The sequence below is a fragment of the Amphiprion ocellaris genome, chromosome 2, assembly GCF_022539595.1.
Source record: "Amphiprion ocellaris isolate individual 3 ecotype Okinawa chromosome 2, ASM2253959v1, whole genome shotgun sequence".
Taxonomy (NCBI): Eukaryota; Metazoa; Chordata; class Actinopteri; family Pomacentridae; genus Amphiprion; species Amphiprion ocellaris.
In genome coordinates, this window is record NC_072767.1 from 21890221 (window position 1) to 21909013 (window position 18793).

Sequence of the window (18793 nt, forward strand, 5' to 3'; positions counted from 1 at the left end):
CTATCGGACACTAATATAGCTTGACAGCCAAGAACGGTGAAAGGAGGAGGAAAAAGCCAGGGAGAAAAAAAGAGCACAAACATTTTCACATATTTTGGAAGTCTGAGCAGTTGATTGTGTGCGAATTTGAACAGACGAAGTGAAGCATGTTTATTGGGCTACACCCTCAAAGTACACAACAGCAGAGGTATCCCACATTGTTTATCTGTGAATATTAATAAAAACAAGATCTAGCTCTTTGGATACAGCTATTTTGGTGCAGGAATGTACCTGTGGCATCAAAATGAGTTTGATGAAATCACTCTGCAAAGCTTTATGATACCAAAGGAAATGTAGCACACATCATCTTAGGACTTTATTGTGCAGTGACTATCTACTATGTCCATTCATGAAAACACACTTATGTTATATCTTCCTCTTTTGTTGTGGTACCGATTGAAGAGGTGGACTCTTATTTGCATTGACGGTTTACTTCTATAGAACTGCATCCATTAAATGTTTGTCCATCTGCAGAGAGAATCTCTTCTCTGTTGTGGTTTCTCTGATTTATTCCTCAATAGAGTTTTGCGGATTGGTTAGAATGTTTTTTTCATCTAAATTAAGAATGTATGGATAGTTTTTTGAGATGCAATTTAAGAGAAATCTCTGATTTTGTGCTATATAAAAATGTACCTGACATAATTGCAAGACATTTTTTGTATGATTTTGGCTCTAAAGCGTCAGTGTGTGCAGAGCTTGTCTGGGCTTCAATGGAGTTTACTGACACCCCTGAAACTGCACATAAGTTTGTATTATATACTATGGCAATGCTCAAAGTATTGATCTAGTACTATTCGATTCGTTTAGTGTCTCCTGTGGCTCCTAAAGAATCTTTTCAAAGTCTAAAAGTGTGAAGTTGGACTTGGAACAACAAATTTATCACAGCAAACTGATTACAAACTAGACTTTGCAGAGTTAAATGAGCTTCCAAGAGTCTAATTAAAAACACCATGGAGTTGCATCATGGGACATGTAGGATCCAGTGCTTTTGAAGCTTTGCCTAAACTGGAGATAATTCAAATCGAAGGGCATCTCCACCTTTACTGCACCGATTCTTAAAATTCTACATTATGAATTTTACTTTAAAAAGTAGAATTGCAAAATATTACTGCAAAATATACACTAATGTGCATTTTGGTTGGACAGTCATAGTTAATCATCTTAAAGTATTTTATGTGTAAAATGAGAATCTGCAAAGTAACTTGTATCTTGAGCTGTTGGACAATTCACCTCTGAACATTTGCAAGAAGCAAACAATGGAAATAACTCAGAATGTTTGACCTGCAGTGTTTCTTTACCAGTTGAGTTGGTTTAATAAAGTGCACCAGAAGTAACGCTGATGAAAAATATTTAGTGTGCAAAATGATAAATTGACATTGGAGGACTTTATTCTTTGAGATGATTTGAGGCTTTTCCTTGCTTCCTGCTCCTGAGAAGACTTCTAATTTAGCTCAGCTGGATGTTAAGAAATAGTTCTGGCTGGTTCAGATTAACTTCACATGGTGACAGTTCATAGGCAAAATATGGTGCCTGTTAGCAAAACAAACCCTTAGAGAAAACCCCCTCCGAGGGGAGACTGTCAGAACCAGCGGTATGAGAGAAAGAGGGCTGAGAAGGAGAGGACAATCAAAGGCTGTTATTTTAATCTGTCCTGCCTGGGAGATTAGCCGACCGCATTGTTTTAATTGTTTTAACGGGAGGGAATGAAACGCTCGCTTATAGGGGGATCCTTGGCATAAATCTCTCAAGTTCAATAGTTTCAAAAACTTGAGCTCCTTGCAACCCCCCTCTCTCCCCTCATCCCACCTAATCCCGGCTAATACCTTTCTTTCTATTGGCTAATGGCTGAGGGGAGCCTGGGTAAATGCTTCTTAAATAGTCGTGGGTGAGAATGGTTTCGGAGAATTAGATCTGTGCTACGACAAAGAGCGCTGCTCTGGAGGGATATAAGGCCCAAATTGGACTAAGAAATATACCAGGACTACAAGCCACCGGGTCCACCTCTGTGCGTAAAAGCGCACCTGGATCTCACGCTGCTGCTGCTGCTGCTGCTTCTCGTCAGGATTTGGATCTCAGGTAAGCTGTAGAAACATTTCACAATGTTCTCATCGAGACTGGATGTCGATAGTATTCTACTATGTTCACTATATGATCACATTTGTGAGTTTCCGTATTTGAGTTCATGATACAGATGTAAGAGAAATATAGTTCTAAACTGGAACATCCTTCTGTCTGCATTTTCATATTCCTGACATATTATACATCTGATCTTATCTCTGTCTGATTTTATTTCTTTAAATATGTAAAATCCAAATGTATATTCACAATTTTTGGCTTGATGCAACTACAAAGTTCCAAGTTCTTGAATCTTGAAGGTGCCAAAGGGTTAGTTAGTTTGTTAGTGCATATATGATCATAGATCCATCCAAATTAGGTAATTATCATAATATATTTCTCACTATATATATTAAATCCATATTCTCATACTAACATAATTGTCCAGTGTAACTCTTACAAATCTCTCCCGCAGTATATATTTATACTCTTAAATAGCATTTTGGGGAAAATGGTAGATTGGTCACATTCTGAAGGTTGACTAGTTTTGTCAGATTGGGCAAAAACAGAAAAATGGGCAGTGATAAAGAGTTTAATTAGCACTGAAACCTAACGTTAAACCTAATCTCAGTAGGGGACCTGAGTGGAGATGAGGAGGGGGGATACCACCCTCCTGATAACCTGCCAAACCCCATGTACACAGTTATGGTTGGTGGTTTGGGAGTTCAGTAGGGAGGTGCTCCCATTGAGTCATTCCTCCCCTGCTGAAAAAAATAAAAATAAATCACCTTCTGGTAATTCCTCTGATGACTAATTCTCTCTCAGATCTGTTTATCGGATTAACAAGAGATCACATTGCCAAATAATTACATCTTAAGGTATTAATTCTTTAGCAATTGTTGTTGTGTCTCCATGACTGAAGTACATTTAGGAAGTTATGAGAGGAAATGACAATAAGTAGAGACTGTGAATGGCTCTGAGTGGAAGAATCCTAAATTTCTTTTTTGGTATATTCTAATGATATCCATAGTTTAAAATGAAAAACCCTACAGTCAATTAAAGAGATGTGTCTGTTTATTTAGATTCAACATGAACTCCTTGAATTTCTGCGGGACCTCCGGCGGCGTTGGCGGTGGTGGTGGTGGTGTGTATCCCCTCCACGGTGTGAACTCCGTGCTGTTCGACCTGCGCCACCAGATGGCAGAACAGTACCACAGTTACCCTGCAGCAGCCCCAACAGCGCACACTCTGTCTGTGGCAGAGAGGCTGGCAGGTGGGTCACCATGTTCATGTACAAACCACAACACACACACACACGCACGCACGCACGCACGCACGCACGCACGCACGCACGCACGCACACACACACACACACACACACACATATCTGTTCAGCTTTTACTCCACTACATTTGTTTTAAAACAGTAGTAACTCTGCAGATTAAGATGAACGTTACAGAATAAAGCTCACCAACCTTCCAGCAATACATAATGTGGCAAAAAAAAATCTGTTGCATTTTTACCAGCTGCAAAAGTAAAATAACTAATAAAGTAACTAGAAACCAGTAATGCCATATGCTTCTATTACTATTAATTTGAAATGTAGTATTTTTATTTTTGGTGTTTGATTTTAATACATTTGTACTTTTACTGAAGTATTTCTTCAGTTTGGATCTTGTTACTTTTACTCAAGTAAGCGATTTAAATATTTTTTGTCAACTTTTTGAAAAGACTGGATTGCTCAACAGTTCATAAATTAGCTAAACTGAGCTCCATCTCAACCAGTGTTGAAATGCTATTAACATCTCAGTGATAATAACCCAGTAATACCATTTAAACAGAATACTGCAGTGTATCTTGATGATGAAATTTCTCTTCTTCTGCTAAAGCGAGATCGCAAGAGTAGTTTTGTAATGGAGTATTTTTAGCTAGTGGCGCTACTTTGACTTATTTCTGTTTCTCCTTCCTCTAATACTAGTTCCACTAATGCAAAGCTGTCTACACTGAATTTATTCTTTTATTTACACATTCACATTAGCTTAATGAAGAAGGCAACTTTCAGCAAATAAAAAGATCTAGTCTAAATGGGAAAACCTGCACTGCATCACTGATAATGCAGAAAAAAACAAGCAAAAAGAAAATAACAAATCATGGTGATGATCCTTAATAAGCTGAGGAGAACCTGCTGAACTTTTGTTGTTCCTCTTCTGTCCTGTCAGAGCTCATCTTGGAGGCTCGCTACGGCAACCAGCAGAAGCAGCGCCGCAGCCGGACTGCGTTCACGGTGTCGCAGCTGCAGGCTCTGGAGAAAGCCTTCCAGCAGACACAGTACCCAGATGTGGGCATGAGGGAGAGGCTGGCCATGTGCATCAACCTGCCAGAGGCTCGGATTCAGGTGAGAACGTGTTCCATCCATCACCCGACGAACAACTGACACCAAACTACACGCTAGGTGGAATGGAAGGTGAACATTTAGCTGGAAAAATTAGTGCGATGGAGAGATAGGTTGAAATTTGTATATATGCTCACGCCTTTACTGCTATATAAACGCATGTGCCTTCATCTCTTCCTCCTCCAGGTGTGGTTCAAGAACAGGAGGGCCAAGTTCCGTAAAGGCCAGAGATGCTCTCCTCTCTCCAGAGACCACAGTCTGGAAGAAGCTCCACATCCCAAGAAGACGGGACAGGAGGAAGTGAGGACTGAAGACAAACAGGAAATCACCACATCATGCACTGACAGCAGCATCCCTCATCTTCCTCCTCTTCCTCCTCCTCATATGACTAAAGGCAGGGATTCGAACTTTGACGCCTCTCGGTGCTCTGTCCGACTTCACTCTCCTCCACTCTTCCCCTTCGTGGCGGGGGAGTGTTTCTCAGCCCACCAGCCAGTCATAGGAGTTCTGTCCACGGAGCTCACCCTGCCTCCAGTGTTCTGGCCCATCATACAGCAGCACAGCTTGGGGGTTCCTCCATCATCTGTCACCAAAAACTGTAGCCTCTCCATTCAGACTGCTTGCTCCAGTAAAGCAGTGCATCACCCTCACCTGGGGCTGTAACTGGATGTACAAACCTGGTACATATATCTCTGCTCCTCCCCATCTGAAGCTGAACTGTGTGGGAGAAGAACCTGACAACAGACAGAATATACATTTTTACTCTGTGGGATCTGTCTAAAGGAATGTAAAACTTGACAGTCATGTACTTCCAGTTATTTAAAGTTAATTTAGATCTGCCTTAATGAACATCTACATCTCTGTTTTTTCTTTGCCAGTTGTTTGAGTTGCTTGAAGGAAGCTGGTAAACCATCACAGCTTGGTTCCAGACAAAAGGAAGGCTAACTATCACACTGAAACATATTGTCTTCTGCAGCATTGTATAGCCGGCTGCACTGCCACAAAGTAGTAATAGTAGACTATAACAAAAATGCATTTGAGAAAAGTTTCTTTTTGTAACTGAGCACTGCAACATAGAAATGTGAAATAAAACTATTTGCACCTCTTGTCTGTTTTTTCTAACTTGTGTGTGGCTAAATGGACTTCACTCTGATACAACACAGCACAAAAATAAAAGAATGAAAATATGATTTGTGTTCAACTGGAGGTCTCCTTCAAGAAAATGTGTGATTTGGCACAAAAGGTGCCTGGGCAATGGTAGAATTGCTTTAATTATGATCACAACATGTTATTGTCTTGCAGAATTATCAAAATTATAACTGCAAAAATGACAGTGTTCGACATGCATGATTACATTTCATTCTAGATTTTACTTTGCATGTATTTCCCATGTCACTATACGCACTACTGTTCCGATAGTTTGGGGTCATCCAGGCTATTTCATGTTTTCCATGAAAACTCACACTTTTATTCATGTTCTAACATAATTGCACAAGGGTTTTCTAATCATCAATTAGCCTTTCAACACCATTAGCTGACACAATGTAGCATTAGAACACAGGAGTGATGGTTGCTGGAAATGTTCCTCTGTACCCCTATGGAGATATTTCATTGAAAATCAGCCGTTTCCAGCTAGAATAATCATTTATCACATTAACAATGTCTAGACTGTATTTCTGATCAACTTAATGTTATCTTCATTGAAATGAACAACTCATTGTTTATTCTATGATGCAGTAAGAAAAAGTAAACAGTCAGAATTGATCAACCCCCAAGAAGACATATTCAAATGACTTGGTTTGTATGATTAATGTTGGTAATGTTTCTTTGAGTGCAGGGTGTGCACACCTTCAGTTTGCAGAACAAACTACAGGAGTTGCTGATATAAAGTCCATATCAGGATTTAAATTATTGGATCTTCAGCAACACACAGCATCAACAACTGTTCAAAACATTTTTACCTGTTAAAAAATTACAATGTGACAAGTGGATTATCAGATCAAAATAGTGACTTTGGCAAATATATCATGTTTGAGGGGATCATATTAAAACAATAAACTCTCCAATGTATTAAATTCCATGGTAAAATGTAACAAAGCATCATTTCTCAAGTAAAAAAAATGAGACTCTTATGCATTAATAATTCTGTTTTGTGTTACTTTAGACTTTCATTATACATTTCTTAGAGAAATATTGTACTTATTGCTTGTCTACCTTTACTGAACAGCTTTAGTTACTAGTTATTTTCAAATGAAGTAATTGACTCATAATATCGTATGTAAGTTAGGTAAATTCAAATAACAAATAATATTGTAGGGGCTTAACCTTAATATTTCAACTTCATATCATCAATTGTGTTTTTCTGTAGAAAAATACGGCTTAATAGTGCAATGGAGGAGAGAGCAGAATGAAATATTAACAGACATGTGATATATATATAGTAAAGACAGCATGTAGACTTTTCATACTGTATATACACTGTATATCACATACCTTAAGTGACTGACTGTATTTATCATCAATAATGCATATAAAGTTGTAGGTTCTTAACTTTAATATTTAAGTTAGGTAAATCTGTACAATATTTATTACCTTAAGCTTCCCACCTTAATATTTAATTTGCCAGGTAAATTGATCTAATATTGCTATACACATTATTGCACTTACTCAGGTAGATTCCCTTGCAAATAATACTTTGGGGTCTAACCTTAATATTTAAACTTCATAAATTCATAACCTCAGTCTTATGTATCTATTGGAAAGCACTTTGGCTCAGTGTCTGTTGTTTTAAATGTGCTATAGGCTATAAAAATGATGGCTTGACTTAAAGTAGTTTACATGTAAAAGTAAAAAACAAAACAAAAAAACCCAAACATTTCATGGTTTTAAATTTAATAGCTAAATGTTGTTGGGACATGAATGCATCAGTAATTGTAATGTAATGATGTGAATTATCTTTATCTAATATTTATATATATCATAGTACAACAGTCACAGGGTATCTTTTCTACTTTGAATTGTAGTTTTTAGGTACTCTTTGTCTTTCTATTCTTTGATATTTTTACTTCGTTGTAGGACTTTAACCTGTAATGTGGTGTTTGTACTGTGTGGTGTACTACCTGAACTTCAGTAAAGGATCTGAGTACTGAGAATTGCTTTACGTTTTTTTGCCCACAGTCTAGTCTCGGTTGTAATAAAAGAGCAAATGTGTGAACTAAACTCGGACCAGTTGGTCTGACTATGATGTGCAGCTTTATTCACTAAACCAGCTGCGCCAGTTTTGCAGCGCAGCGCGGCGCAGAGTGCGGCAGCGTGACGCTGTGCAGCTGAGGGAGGCTTAAAGAGACAACAGTGAAATCATAGCAACTTGAGGACAAGAGAAACCAAACCAGAAAGATACCAGCGAGCGAAGAACCATGACTTCGACTGCGTTTCTGTAACCAACATTTAAAGGTAACACGCTTTCTTTTAGCGTGAGAAATTCAGGTCCGGCGGGTTTTTTTCTACCGACACCGTGTCGCCGCACATTAACGTTCTTGCTAGTGTTTCGTGTGCTAGCTTGCTAAATGGCTAGCTAGAGAGCTAAGCGGTAAGAGATCCAGGCTGCCGTTGGTGTGCAGTCGGTTGTTTAGGATTAAGGAGTTGCCCGGCAGTGGTCTGTGTAATGGCTGTAGCTGGACTCTGGACTGAAAAACGATATTCTCAGGTGAATTAACGAAACCTTTTATCATAATATTACTTAAGTCGAAAACATTAGTAACGGCGCCGCTTGGGACGTTGTTATTTCTCAGTTATTAAGCCTTTACTAACTAGCCAGGTATATGTAGCCTGGGGAATGTCAATCAATGAATATTTTATGCTCATTCCTGCTTCGACTTGTTCAATCACCATTTGTTCGCTATCGGCTAGGTAGGCTGTGTTTTTGTGACACTCTGTGTTTAACAGATTAGCTAATGTTACATCGTTAGCTGGTTTTTATCAGGCGTTGGGCCAACAGGAACGGTGTTTTTGGTGGGTGCTAGCTAGGTTAGCTTAATTAAGCTAAGTGACACATTGCTATAACTTGAAAATTAACCTCTGTGTTTGATAAATTGACCGGTATTGCCGTAATCATTTAGTCTAGACTGTAGTTTCACTGAAACAAATTGGCTACGATTGAACGACATCAAGCTAACTTGAGCTTCCAGTCAGCGCCAGGATAGCTTGAGTGTATCTGGCCTAGCCGAACCAGGCTAGTCTAACGTTAACATCAACATTTCTGGAGACACTTTCCGACTGAACTTGATAGGAAAATTTTGTTTTTCATATCTAATCTCATATGGGAAAACAAACGTTGTCCTAACATCGGGAAAGCGAGTGGTTCGGATCACCCGAAACTAGCGCTAAATGACAGCTGTTAGACACCATTCAGTAGCCAGCTAGCTGTTAGCTATCATTACCACACGCTCAAAAAGGCAGGTATTTGTACCACTGATGAGGAAATTTGTCATTCTTGTCTGGATACTGTTCATTATTTTCAATATGATGTTTTCTGTTGATATTCGGATTCGTATTTATAACGTTTGAAATCGTTTGGTGTCGTGTTATTGCGAGCTAGCTCTGATGACTATAATTTCAGCACGCCAAGCCACTGTTTGTGTCGAGATATCGTTATGGAAAGATATTACTGATAAATGTATTGTCTCTGATTGTTTTTAAAACGCCGCCTAGATACCATAGACTCTATACTGGAGAAGTATATCGCCATTGATTTTGTATGTTTTGAACAATTCGGTGATTATGTCAAACAGCTGACATGAAAAACAATGCATAACTTCCTGAAATGGGACAGTTCAGCCATAAGGGCTAGGACTGCCAAGAGTTACCTGAGAGAACAAGTTATTGAAGTCTTTGTTGTTTTCCAGGGACATCTCTATACCTGCTCATATACAAGCCTGTCCATAATATTGTTTTTTAAATGTATTTTTATGTATTTTTTGTGTCACCTTGAGATTAAAGTGCTTCACATTAGGCATTTCAGGAGTTCTGGTGGTCATTGTACTTGCCTAATTCAATTATTGGACTTCTTATCTCGTGACCAGGTAGGCTAGTTCTCCTCTGTTCCTGCACTTGGTATGGCTGCGAGTCATGAACAAGGAAGAAGTGACAGTGTAATGATTGATGGCATACCTGGCTTACAAATGTGCTCGCTCTCTCTCTCTCTCTCTCTCTCTCTCTCTCTCTCTCTCTCTCTCTCTCTCTCTCTCTTTCTTTTTAAGTGTGCTGACTAGAGTCATGGCAGATTACAGACAATTTAGGGGTCCGTAGCCATTGTCATTGTAGTAGCTTAGTTCATTAGAGTTTGTAGATTAAACTTTGTGTGGAGTAGTTTAAAATCAAAAGGCATCACATGTCTGAATATTTTACCATTTTACTGTGCTCACTCATCATCAGTATGCTTATGTCCAATGATACTGTGTTTTAGTTTTACAGTGGCAATTTTAATATTCAGTCTGTCAGATATAGCTGAGCTGGCTGTAGACTAGACTGAGTTCTTCCAATAATATGCTTCCCAGCAATGCAAATGTTATGATGAGATGAGGCATTACAGCAGTCATTGATCTGTGTAAGTGCCTTTCCATAGGAAAGAGAAGCGGCTCATTGCTGGTGCCTGCATTACCTGCTCTCTTCAGCACCAGCAGCATCTTAGATCATGGACATAAGGGAGTTAGGATAGGTGCTCCGGACAGAGCTGTCTGCATGTGGTTGTTTGTGAAAAACTGAATGGAGATGGCCAAGTTACACAGCCAATAAAAATTGAAGTTATTGTTGTGATTGATGTTGTTTGTGTCTGCTGTTGCTTCTGTAATAATCCATAGCTTAGTGTAATAACTTCTGCACTTTTTTCACCAGGTAAACATTGTATTTATTCAAAGAAATAGTTTTTTTTCCTCATCCTCACCACTTGGATGTGTACTTATTGACTTTGCCAAAGCTTTGCAGGCCTTTTTTCAAAGGTTTAATTTTCTGATTATCTGAGGGTTACACAACTATAAAAGCAATTGAAGACTGACCCTGAAACTTGCATCAGCAGTTTTTCCCAACATCACATATATTAGTCTTGTTGACAAAATTACTAATTTCGTGATCTACTCAAAGTTGTTTGGGTTTTTAAAAAATAATTTTAATTGTAAAGATTTTTTTCTCATGTCTGAGGTCCACTGTGAAATATTTCTGCTCCTATTGATTGCTTTATTGAATTTGCGTTGCACCAGTCTGCATCAGGATCTCATTTCAGATATAGTAAGGAACAGCCACAGTAGAGATAATTTGATATTCAAGTAAAAGGTTTAGTTTTTTTAAACAAAAAAAAATCATTCTGAATGGTCACAAAGTGTTGTGGGAACAGTTAACTATTGATTTGCTAAGTTATTCCGTATTTTGACTTAAATTGGTCACTTTATAGATTGTTTATGTAATCTTTATCCATACATTTTGTTGTGTAGAATGGAATGATATCTGCAGGTATTGTGTCATCTGTTCTAACACATCTGTGTCAGTGAACATCTGTTTACAAAAAAATGTTAAAAGGCTAAAAAATGTTGTAAAAATAAGTAATGACTGAGTTTATGTGTGATAAATGTTCTCAGTTGTTGTTACAGGCTTTACAGAGAATGGCATCATCATTTATGGACTGACTTCTGTTTGTTTTTGCTTTTACAGATCAACCTAAACTGTTACCTGTCTTGTCCACTGGTGTTTCGCTTACTCTGGGTTGCCTCCTCTGCTGTGGCCCTGCAACATGGAGAGTGTCCACTGTGTCACTGAAGGCTGACCAGAAGGAATGAGGCACTCCAGGAGATGTTCCCAAGTGGCCTTGTGGATGCAGTAGCTGGGTTTCGGAGTGCTTTTTTATGACTAGTATTGTATGTGTGTCTGTGGGCACATCCTAGCACAGCCTGCCTATTTGCCAGGCAGGGACCTGCTACTCTGAGACTGGAACTGGAGAAACACACAAGAAAGAAGCCCCTCTGGTAAACAAGGAACAGGAAGAAAAAAGGGAAAAGCAGTCTGATAGATACACAAGTCACTTCAGCTGCAGTTTCAGCTCATTTAAGTGTCTTCTGAACCACTGCACATTTTAACAGCAACACCTTTCCTCTGTCTTGTGAGATTTGTCTCCCTCCCCCTCCCTAAAGTGTGCTCCATCGTTGTTATTGGAGTTTCTATGGTTTGCATGGCTGGAGAATAACCGTGGAGAGGCCAGGGTATCACAAGCTTATGGATTTTGACAAGAGAGGGGGCAAGGGAGAGACAGAGGAAGGTAAAAAGATGTCTAAGACAGCAGGCAGCAGGACTGGACAGGGGAGGAGTTCAGGGACCAATTCTGGAGTTCTTATGGTTGGCCCAAACTTCCGTGTGGGTAAAAAAATCGGCTGCGGGAACTTTGGAGAGCTGCGGCTGGGAAAAAATCTCTATACTAACGAATATGTGGCCATCAAATTGGTAAGTGCAACATGTCTCCTGAAATTGCACGGTTGGTGTGCTAACAACAACAACACATTAATTTTCTGTTCCAGTCACTCACAAGTTAACCATTCTGATCTTGCAATATAATTTTGCTTCCCAAATGACAAATGCTGTTTTCTTTATATGAATTGTGTTATTTTTAAGCAATAAAACATGTTCAATTTGGTTTGAAATGTTTCAGTCCTATAGTCCAAATGTCTCTTTGACCCAAGACAGGGAGACACAGGAAGTAAATACTCCCCCTCCTCCTCTTTTCCCACAGCTTGCCCTCATGAACTGTTAATGAGTCAGCTATGCTCAGCTTGTGTTTATCAAAGAAGTGAAGAAGCTGAGACAAGACTGAATAATGCCTTAAACCATATCTTGATCTGTATATTTTTTTTCAAAGGGGGACATTTCAAAGAGAGTCAAACTGAAAGTAAGGTTTTTTAAAAATTGGGATTGGTTTCAAATAGGAGTTACTGTCTGTGCTTTCAGTGCAGTAGAATTAATGCCTTGAAGGCTTTATGAAACAAGACACTTAATGTACAACAGTGTTCTTTGTAAAAATGTTTTTAGAAAACTTGCAGCCTTCTATTTCACATTTGCGTCTGCCAGTAGTGTTAAAAATAATGCCAATTCATGTGCAAGCTTTTATTTAATCAGCTTACACCAAGCCTTATTAGCTAGCAATAATTCACTGTCTTTTTGTTTTGTGTCAGCACGCGCACTTCTTTTCAGCAGCAGAAGTTCAGTAGCATTTCGACGGACTGTGAAAAACCACATGAAATGTCAAGGCCTGTTTTGTTTTCTGATTGTTACATTCTAGGGCAGCCAGCGACTGCTCAGCCATTTCCTCAGTGCATCAACTTTTTTTTTCACATTTTCTGTACTATATATGTGTTGCCACTTGTAGCACTTTGATCACTTGAAGATGTATTTTTTTCCTGACAGTACCTTAATATAAGCTAAAAACCAACTCAAATTCTAGTTAAGTATTCCTGCTAAAACTGTTGGGGGCTAGGCGTCATCACTACCACAACTACACTGGTCTATATATGATTATCCTTAACATTTCTATCTCCCAGGGAGGTCATTGTCTCTGAATGGGCATTCTCTGAAGACTTTGCTAACCACATAGAAGGCAGAGGTTAGCAAACAGCTGTAATTGCAGTTCTCCTCTCCTCTGAAATCTTTAATTGTGCTTGCTGCCTCTCCCCTTTGCCTGTGAACCCTCCCATCTGTTTGGGTATTTTTATCCGCATGGTGTCCAGCTATATCTGGATCTGGCATTAGGGCCACAACACTGCTACATGGATGTCATGGCCCACTGGACCCAACATTTATTTGAATGTATAATTGCAAGAAGAGAAAGTGTGCTAAAGGTGTCATCAAGCTTGACACAACCTCGTTATTAATAGGGCCTGATTGTGAGGACTCATGTAGGATTTCATTTTGACCATTTTAGATGGAAATTTGTATTTTTGTTCTTGTTGTGAATTATATTTCAGAACAACAGTGATGACTTTAATTGGTTCCTATGATGCTCACAATAGTTATGTCTTTTAGACTTATGTTTTCAATATAAATTGGACTGTGTTTTGCTCAGGTTGTCTTTTGAAGCCGTGCGCTCGTGTTGCTGGACCTTACATGGAGAGGGCTTCTCCCTTGTCGATCTCAGGCTCACCCAGAATCCCGCACAGTTGTCTGTCCACATGTTTCTGTCTGTCCCTGATCTCACAGCTCCCCGGGGTAACCCAGTGAATGTCACTGCCTGTCTAGCAAGGCTTCTGTTTTGTCACAGGCTGTTACTGAGCTCTTCCTTACGGACTGAAACAAATAACAGCCCTGTTATCTACGACCACCTGCTAGCACATGCTTGACATGAGTAGTGCGTCCTCCTTTGTCTGTCAGCCACTTCAGTACTAAATGTTCCCTTGTAGATAAAATTTAAAATCACTGCTGCAAAGTATAGGAATAGGAACGTTCTGTTTGTTAATCTGTCAACTCTTTTTCAATTAATTGGCTAATTGTTTAGTATATGTAAGTCAGAAATAGTGAAAATGCTAAATTACTATTTCCCAGAATCGGGAAATGATTTCTTCAATTAGGATTACTTTCCCTGAGCAGTTAGTCCAATATTGCAAAGATAGAAGAGGGCAAATTAACAGAAGGTTTATCATCTTTATTCAGCATTTTTGCATGATGGTGGTAAATCGATTGGCAGAATAATAGATCAGTTTTCTCTGGATTGACTAATAGATTGAAGAACTAATTGCTTAAAGTCTAAGATAGACTTTAACGTAGAATACATACTTTTCTTTACCACCGTAGGCATTGAAGTCAAGTATTTAAATGGTCAGCTGTTGGTCTCAATGAATCTTTGAGGATGTATGTAAATTATTACTTTGTGTCTGCTTGAACAAAGGTTGTTCAACCAGGAAGCCAATAAAGCAGTTTTGTTTTGATAGCAAGTGTAATCTGATTGGTTAGAAATACTTTAATCTCTCGCCTTTGTTGTAATGTAATAAATTTCAAATGCCAGCTTCTGAAGTGCAGCACATGGTGATTACTCAGTCTGAAGCTGGTTCTTGTTATCTGCTGAATGTCTTGCGTGGTTGGGCATTCGGGAGGCACCTGCCGGCTCAGGACAAAGGTGAATGCCAGTGTCACCCTGTTTCACCACGTGACAGCAGAGATAGAGATGTATGGTAGGCCAGTGCACTCAATCCTCTGCCAGTGGATCTAGAACTGCTGTGAATGTTGCTGCAAAAAGCAAGAGAGAAGGGGGAAACTGCTGAGTGCTGAAAGGTTGTCTTTGTTGGCAGGCCTTGTCGACACACAGTGGTTCAGTCTTTGGTTCAGCTGGGTGCTTTCTCACACTGACAAACGCCTGTGTGAGGGAGGTAGCACTGTATAGCCACTGCTGTACTGCAGGCTTTAATCCCAAGGGGAGATCCCAGCGTCTTAAAGAAACACCACCATTGAGTGTCTACTTGCCGCTGATGCTTATTGTAGAAAGTAGTCACCCATCAGGATCACTGAAAGGGCAAAGGAGCATAGCATCTCCATCAGTAAACTCCCTGGCATGGTGACATAACCGTCCACTGAGAAGATTGCTATCTAATCATCTTCAACCCTGAAGTATTTTAGCATTTTCATTTTAGCACTCTTGTTTTATTTGCATGTGTAAAATAGAGGGAATTTTGAAAATGACCCTCAGTAAATGTCTGGTTTGTCAGGAATCAAACTGGGATCTCACTGCTGATGACATTTATGCTCATGTGTTACAGGCACTAACCACTGAGGAATTAGCTTGCATCTACACTTTTGTTATCTTTGTGTAGCTCTCTAATATCTTTAGTTTATTATCATTGAAGATCATCATTTCCCTTTTATCCTTGTGTTTTTTGCCTTGGTTTTTACTGATGTTTATACCAGTCTGCTCTGTTACCAATTTGACTTACAAACTTTACAGCTTGCATTCACTGTGGTCCCTTTTCATGTAGTTAGCTATTCACTGACAGGTAGGAGGGGCCCGTGACACTTGCTTTCTGCAAATCTGGTATCATCAGTAATGAGTAATAAATCAGATGGCTCCTCTTTCTGGTGATGACTCTCTTTGAGTATGACAAGTGGCTGTAATATCTTCTAAACACAGGAGGAGATTAATAAGTGAACGCTATAGTGTTGACACTTATTGTACAGCACAGGGCCTCCGTATTGCTCTGAGAGGAGCTGATGTTGGAGTGACCATCTAGGGAGCCAAGCACAGTAAACACAGAGGCCTACTGTGCATTGTGTTCAGCCGTGTACATACAGAGCAGTGTTTTATGTTGACAGTGCTTGTTCAAATCAAGAACATGTTTCAGACTTGAAATTGAAATTACCTATTGGTACCAAAAAACACAGTGGTAGTCCAGGCTTCTTATTTTTAGCCTATGACCGCAATTGCTCTGCCCGAGCGACCAAATGTCACCAGCAGACTTTATCAGCTGAAGCTAATCATGCTTAATTCCTAGAGTTGGCCAAACTACAAAATTAAACTGGTTGTTTGGTTGTTGTCTGATGGGTGCATATGATTTTCTGGGGTCTTTGCCATTTACACATTAGCAAAGATGTTTAGCTAGATAAAAAAAGAAGCAAACAAACAAACAAAAACAAGTTATTTTGGTATTCAAAAAGATGCTGGACCTGCTGTTAAAAAATAGACACTATCATTATCTAGAGAAATTATGTCGCTCATTGTGTCATTCAGGTTTTAGACACCCAAATGAGAAATGCTTGTTAGAGTTAAGTGGTGGCTTATTAAAACAACACAAGTCTGTTAAATCTTTGAAATTGTATTAATATATTTTATATGGGCCAGATGACTTGTGATATGAGAGGTGTTACTTCTGACGATGAACCCAAAGATGACCTTACTCTACAGTTCCCTTCAGCCCTTTGAAGCATTATAGTGACTTTTAGCTTACTATTTTGTTTTTCTTAAAGAAAAAACTGCTGAGTTTCACTTCACTCATCAGCATAATTTTCAGTCATACCAGGCAGCAAGCTGTACACAGACAAAACGGGAGACAGTGGATGACAGATGTATTTTTTAAAGAGCTGGTAAAGACTAAAACGGAGCTAGAATATATCTCTGCGTCTGCTGAATGTGTAGATCGGTATATATTTTTGGGATGACACATTTTTCAGGCCGTGTTATATGATAGGTGTTTGTGATGTTCAGTCATTTGTGGAGTTTCTGCCAAGTGAGAAAAAGTATTTCAGAAAATGGTCTGTTTGAAGAGCACTTATATACTGTATCATATGAACTGTATTGGTCCAAATATAGGAAGACATCCCGTCCCCATTTTCAAGCCTCACTTTCTGAAAAAATGCTAATTTTCAGGATGATATGCTAATTGTCCTGAATACATGGGCGGAATGTCTCTCTGTATTATGTTGTTGAGTCACTGATGCAGAGGCATATGAATAAGGAGGTTTATATGAGTGAAGCCACTCACAGTGCTGGTCAGTCGTGATACTCTGAAGCAGTTCTGAGGTGTTGTATCCAACTCCCCTGTCTGCCTCCCACTGAAGCATGATAAGCAGCTCTTGTTGCAGTCTAGCTCAGCAGCTTACACCAGCTTGCCAGGATGCAGTTGTCCAAGAACTGTGAAGGCACAAACGCACTATCAGCATGTTTGGCCGGAATTAAAGTGACATTTTGACGATTTAGGTTCTTCTCTACCCTGCTTGGGGCTCTCTAGAGTGCCTGCTGGGCAGGCTGAATGAATAAATCCTTAGATGTCAACAGCATGTAAAAGCCTACCTTGAGTCAACTAGCTAATCCTCTAATGAATCAGTAGCCAGCAGCAGCACTGTTGGTTCACACAGACACACATTGTTTCTCTGAGGAGATTTAGTCACAGTCAGAAAACCTGCACAGCAGCAAAATGTTGGTTACTACAGAGTAGCATGAAGAACAGTGTCAGTATACAAATTGTGTCTGCACAAAACCAGGTTTGAAAATGCTGTAGGATGTGTGCCTGCAGAGCTGTGAGTGCTGTGTCATTGTACTTTTCAAGAGTACATCCTGGTTCATGGAAAAGCACAAGTCATACTTGCCATTTAGGATTTCCTTGCCCTTTAGGAGTTACACTGACAGTGTTGTCCTTGCTTTTCTTGATTTATATATATAGTGTTCAATGCAATACTCACAGTTTCTAACATCTCTTTTATTTTTGATTATGGTGACCCATGAATTTACATTTCAATGCTCTGACTTAACAACTTTCTCTACAGCATTGCAACTGAAGTGGTAAACTGGAGACAAAATAACCAAACCAGAATCAGATGATGGTAATTTGAAAAGAGCTGAGGCCAAATTGACCTCAGGTCTATTTTGAGAGTTTGCTGTGCAAAGGAAGCTTCTTTGTACTATGTAAGAAATTCAAGTATGTTCCTATGTTGCCTAGGCTTAGAAGGATATGTAGAGAAGGCTATTATGATTGGGATGGTCATGTTGACTGTAGTTTAGCTTGTTAGATTTGAAATCAAGCAACAGGCTCTTTTCACATCAAACATTTTCTCGTACGGAAAACCCCATGTCTCAATACTACTACATGAAATATGTAACATTCAGTCAGATGAGCAGTGGAAACTGTAGCTGTTTTTTTGTTATTATTATGATTTGACTGTGGTTGGTCTAGGAAATATCCGTAGTGACAACAGATATAATTTTCCTTCCTACTGTTTAGTGACTGTCATTACTCAGTAAAACTATACTTTACTGGTTGCATGCTTAAAGTTATACAAATCAGCAAAAACTACAATACAATACATTGTACTTGTGCCACACCTCACTCTTCTGTTGGATGACAAAGAAAACTTGCCTCTTGGGTTCATGTGAGGGGAACTTCCCATGATTGTGTAGGTCGCTGGCGACATTTTGTGCTATCTTTTCCCTCCTCTGACTGTAACAGCAGAGTCCAGCACATTTCAAAGCGCAGTCCCAATTTGCACAGAATTTTTGAAGCCTGGTCATTTCCATGGCACATTTAAGATGACTTCTATAGATTTTTTTGTCATGCTGTCCCAGAAACAAATGGTGGGGGTGTAGTGTTGAAAGCTGATATATTGCATTGACTGAGGTTCTTTCAATCTCCTGAGTCAACATCATTTCCATTATAAAAGTCAACATCAAAATAAAATTAAAGAAATGCAGTTTTTATTTGTAATGATCTTTAAGCGTACATGACATTTCACTTAGACCCACCCAAAGCCTAATAATGATGCCAAACATAATGTTTTGAACTGCTGTGGAGGCCACTA

The 18793-nt window shown here is 39.2% G+C and overlaps 2 protein-coding genes across 6 annotated transcripts in view; both read left to right on the forward strand.

The window, feature by feature from the left end:
* Positions 1-1461: 1461 nt before the first annotated feature.
* Positions 1462-5592, forward strand: zgc:101100 (uncharacterized protein LOC445169 homolog). The gene is made up of 4 exons (XM_035956077.2): positions 1462-2115; positions 3177-3367; positions 4314-4489; positions 4673-5592. The coding sequence occupies exons 2-4, from the start codon at positions 3184-3186 to the stop codon at positions 5147-5149; spliced, it is 837 nt and encodes a 278-aa protein (XP_035811970.2). The 5' UTR covers positions 1462-2115; positions 3177-3183; the 3' UTR covers positions 5150-5592.
* Positions 5593-7779: 2187 nt separating this feature from the next.
* csnk1g2b (casein kinase 1, gamma 2b) overlaps positions 7780-18793 on the forward strand; it is a 40196-nt gene continuing 29182 nt past the window's right edge. For 4 of the 5 annotated variants that reach the window (XM_023287806.3, XM_023287809.3, XM_023287808.3 and 1 more), the window contains exons 1-2: positions 7780-7939; positions 11189-11971. In XM_023287806.3, the coding sequence (XP_023143574.1) occupies positions 11747-11971 (225 nt within the window). In that variant the 5' untranslated portion in view covers positions 7780-7939; positions 11189-11746. Of the gene's footprint in view, positions 7940-8039; positions 8193-11188; positions 11972-18793 lie in introns of those variants that run through there. The other variant, XM_023287807.3, reaches the window with a different exon arrangement.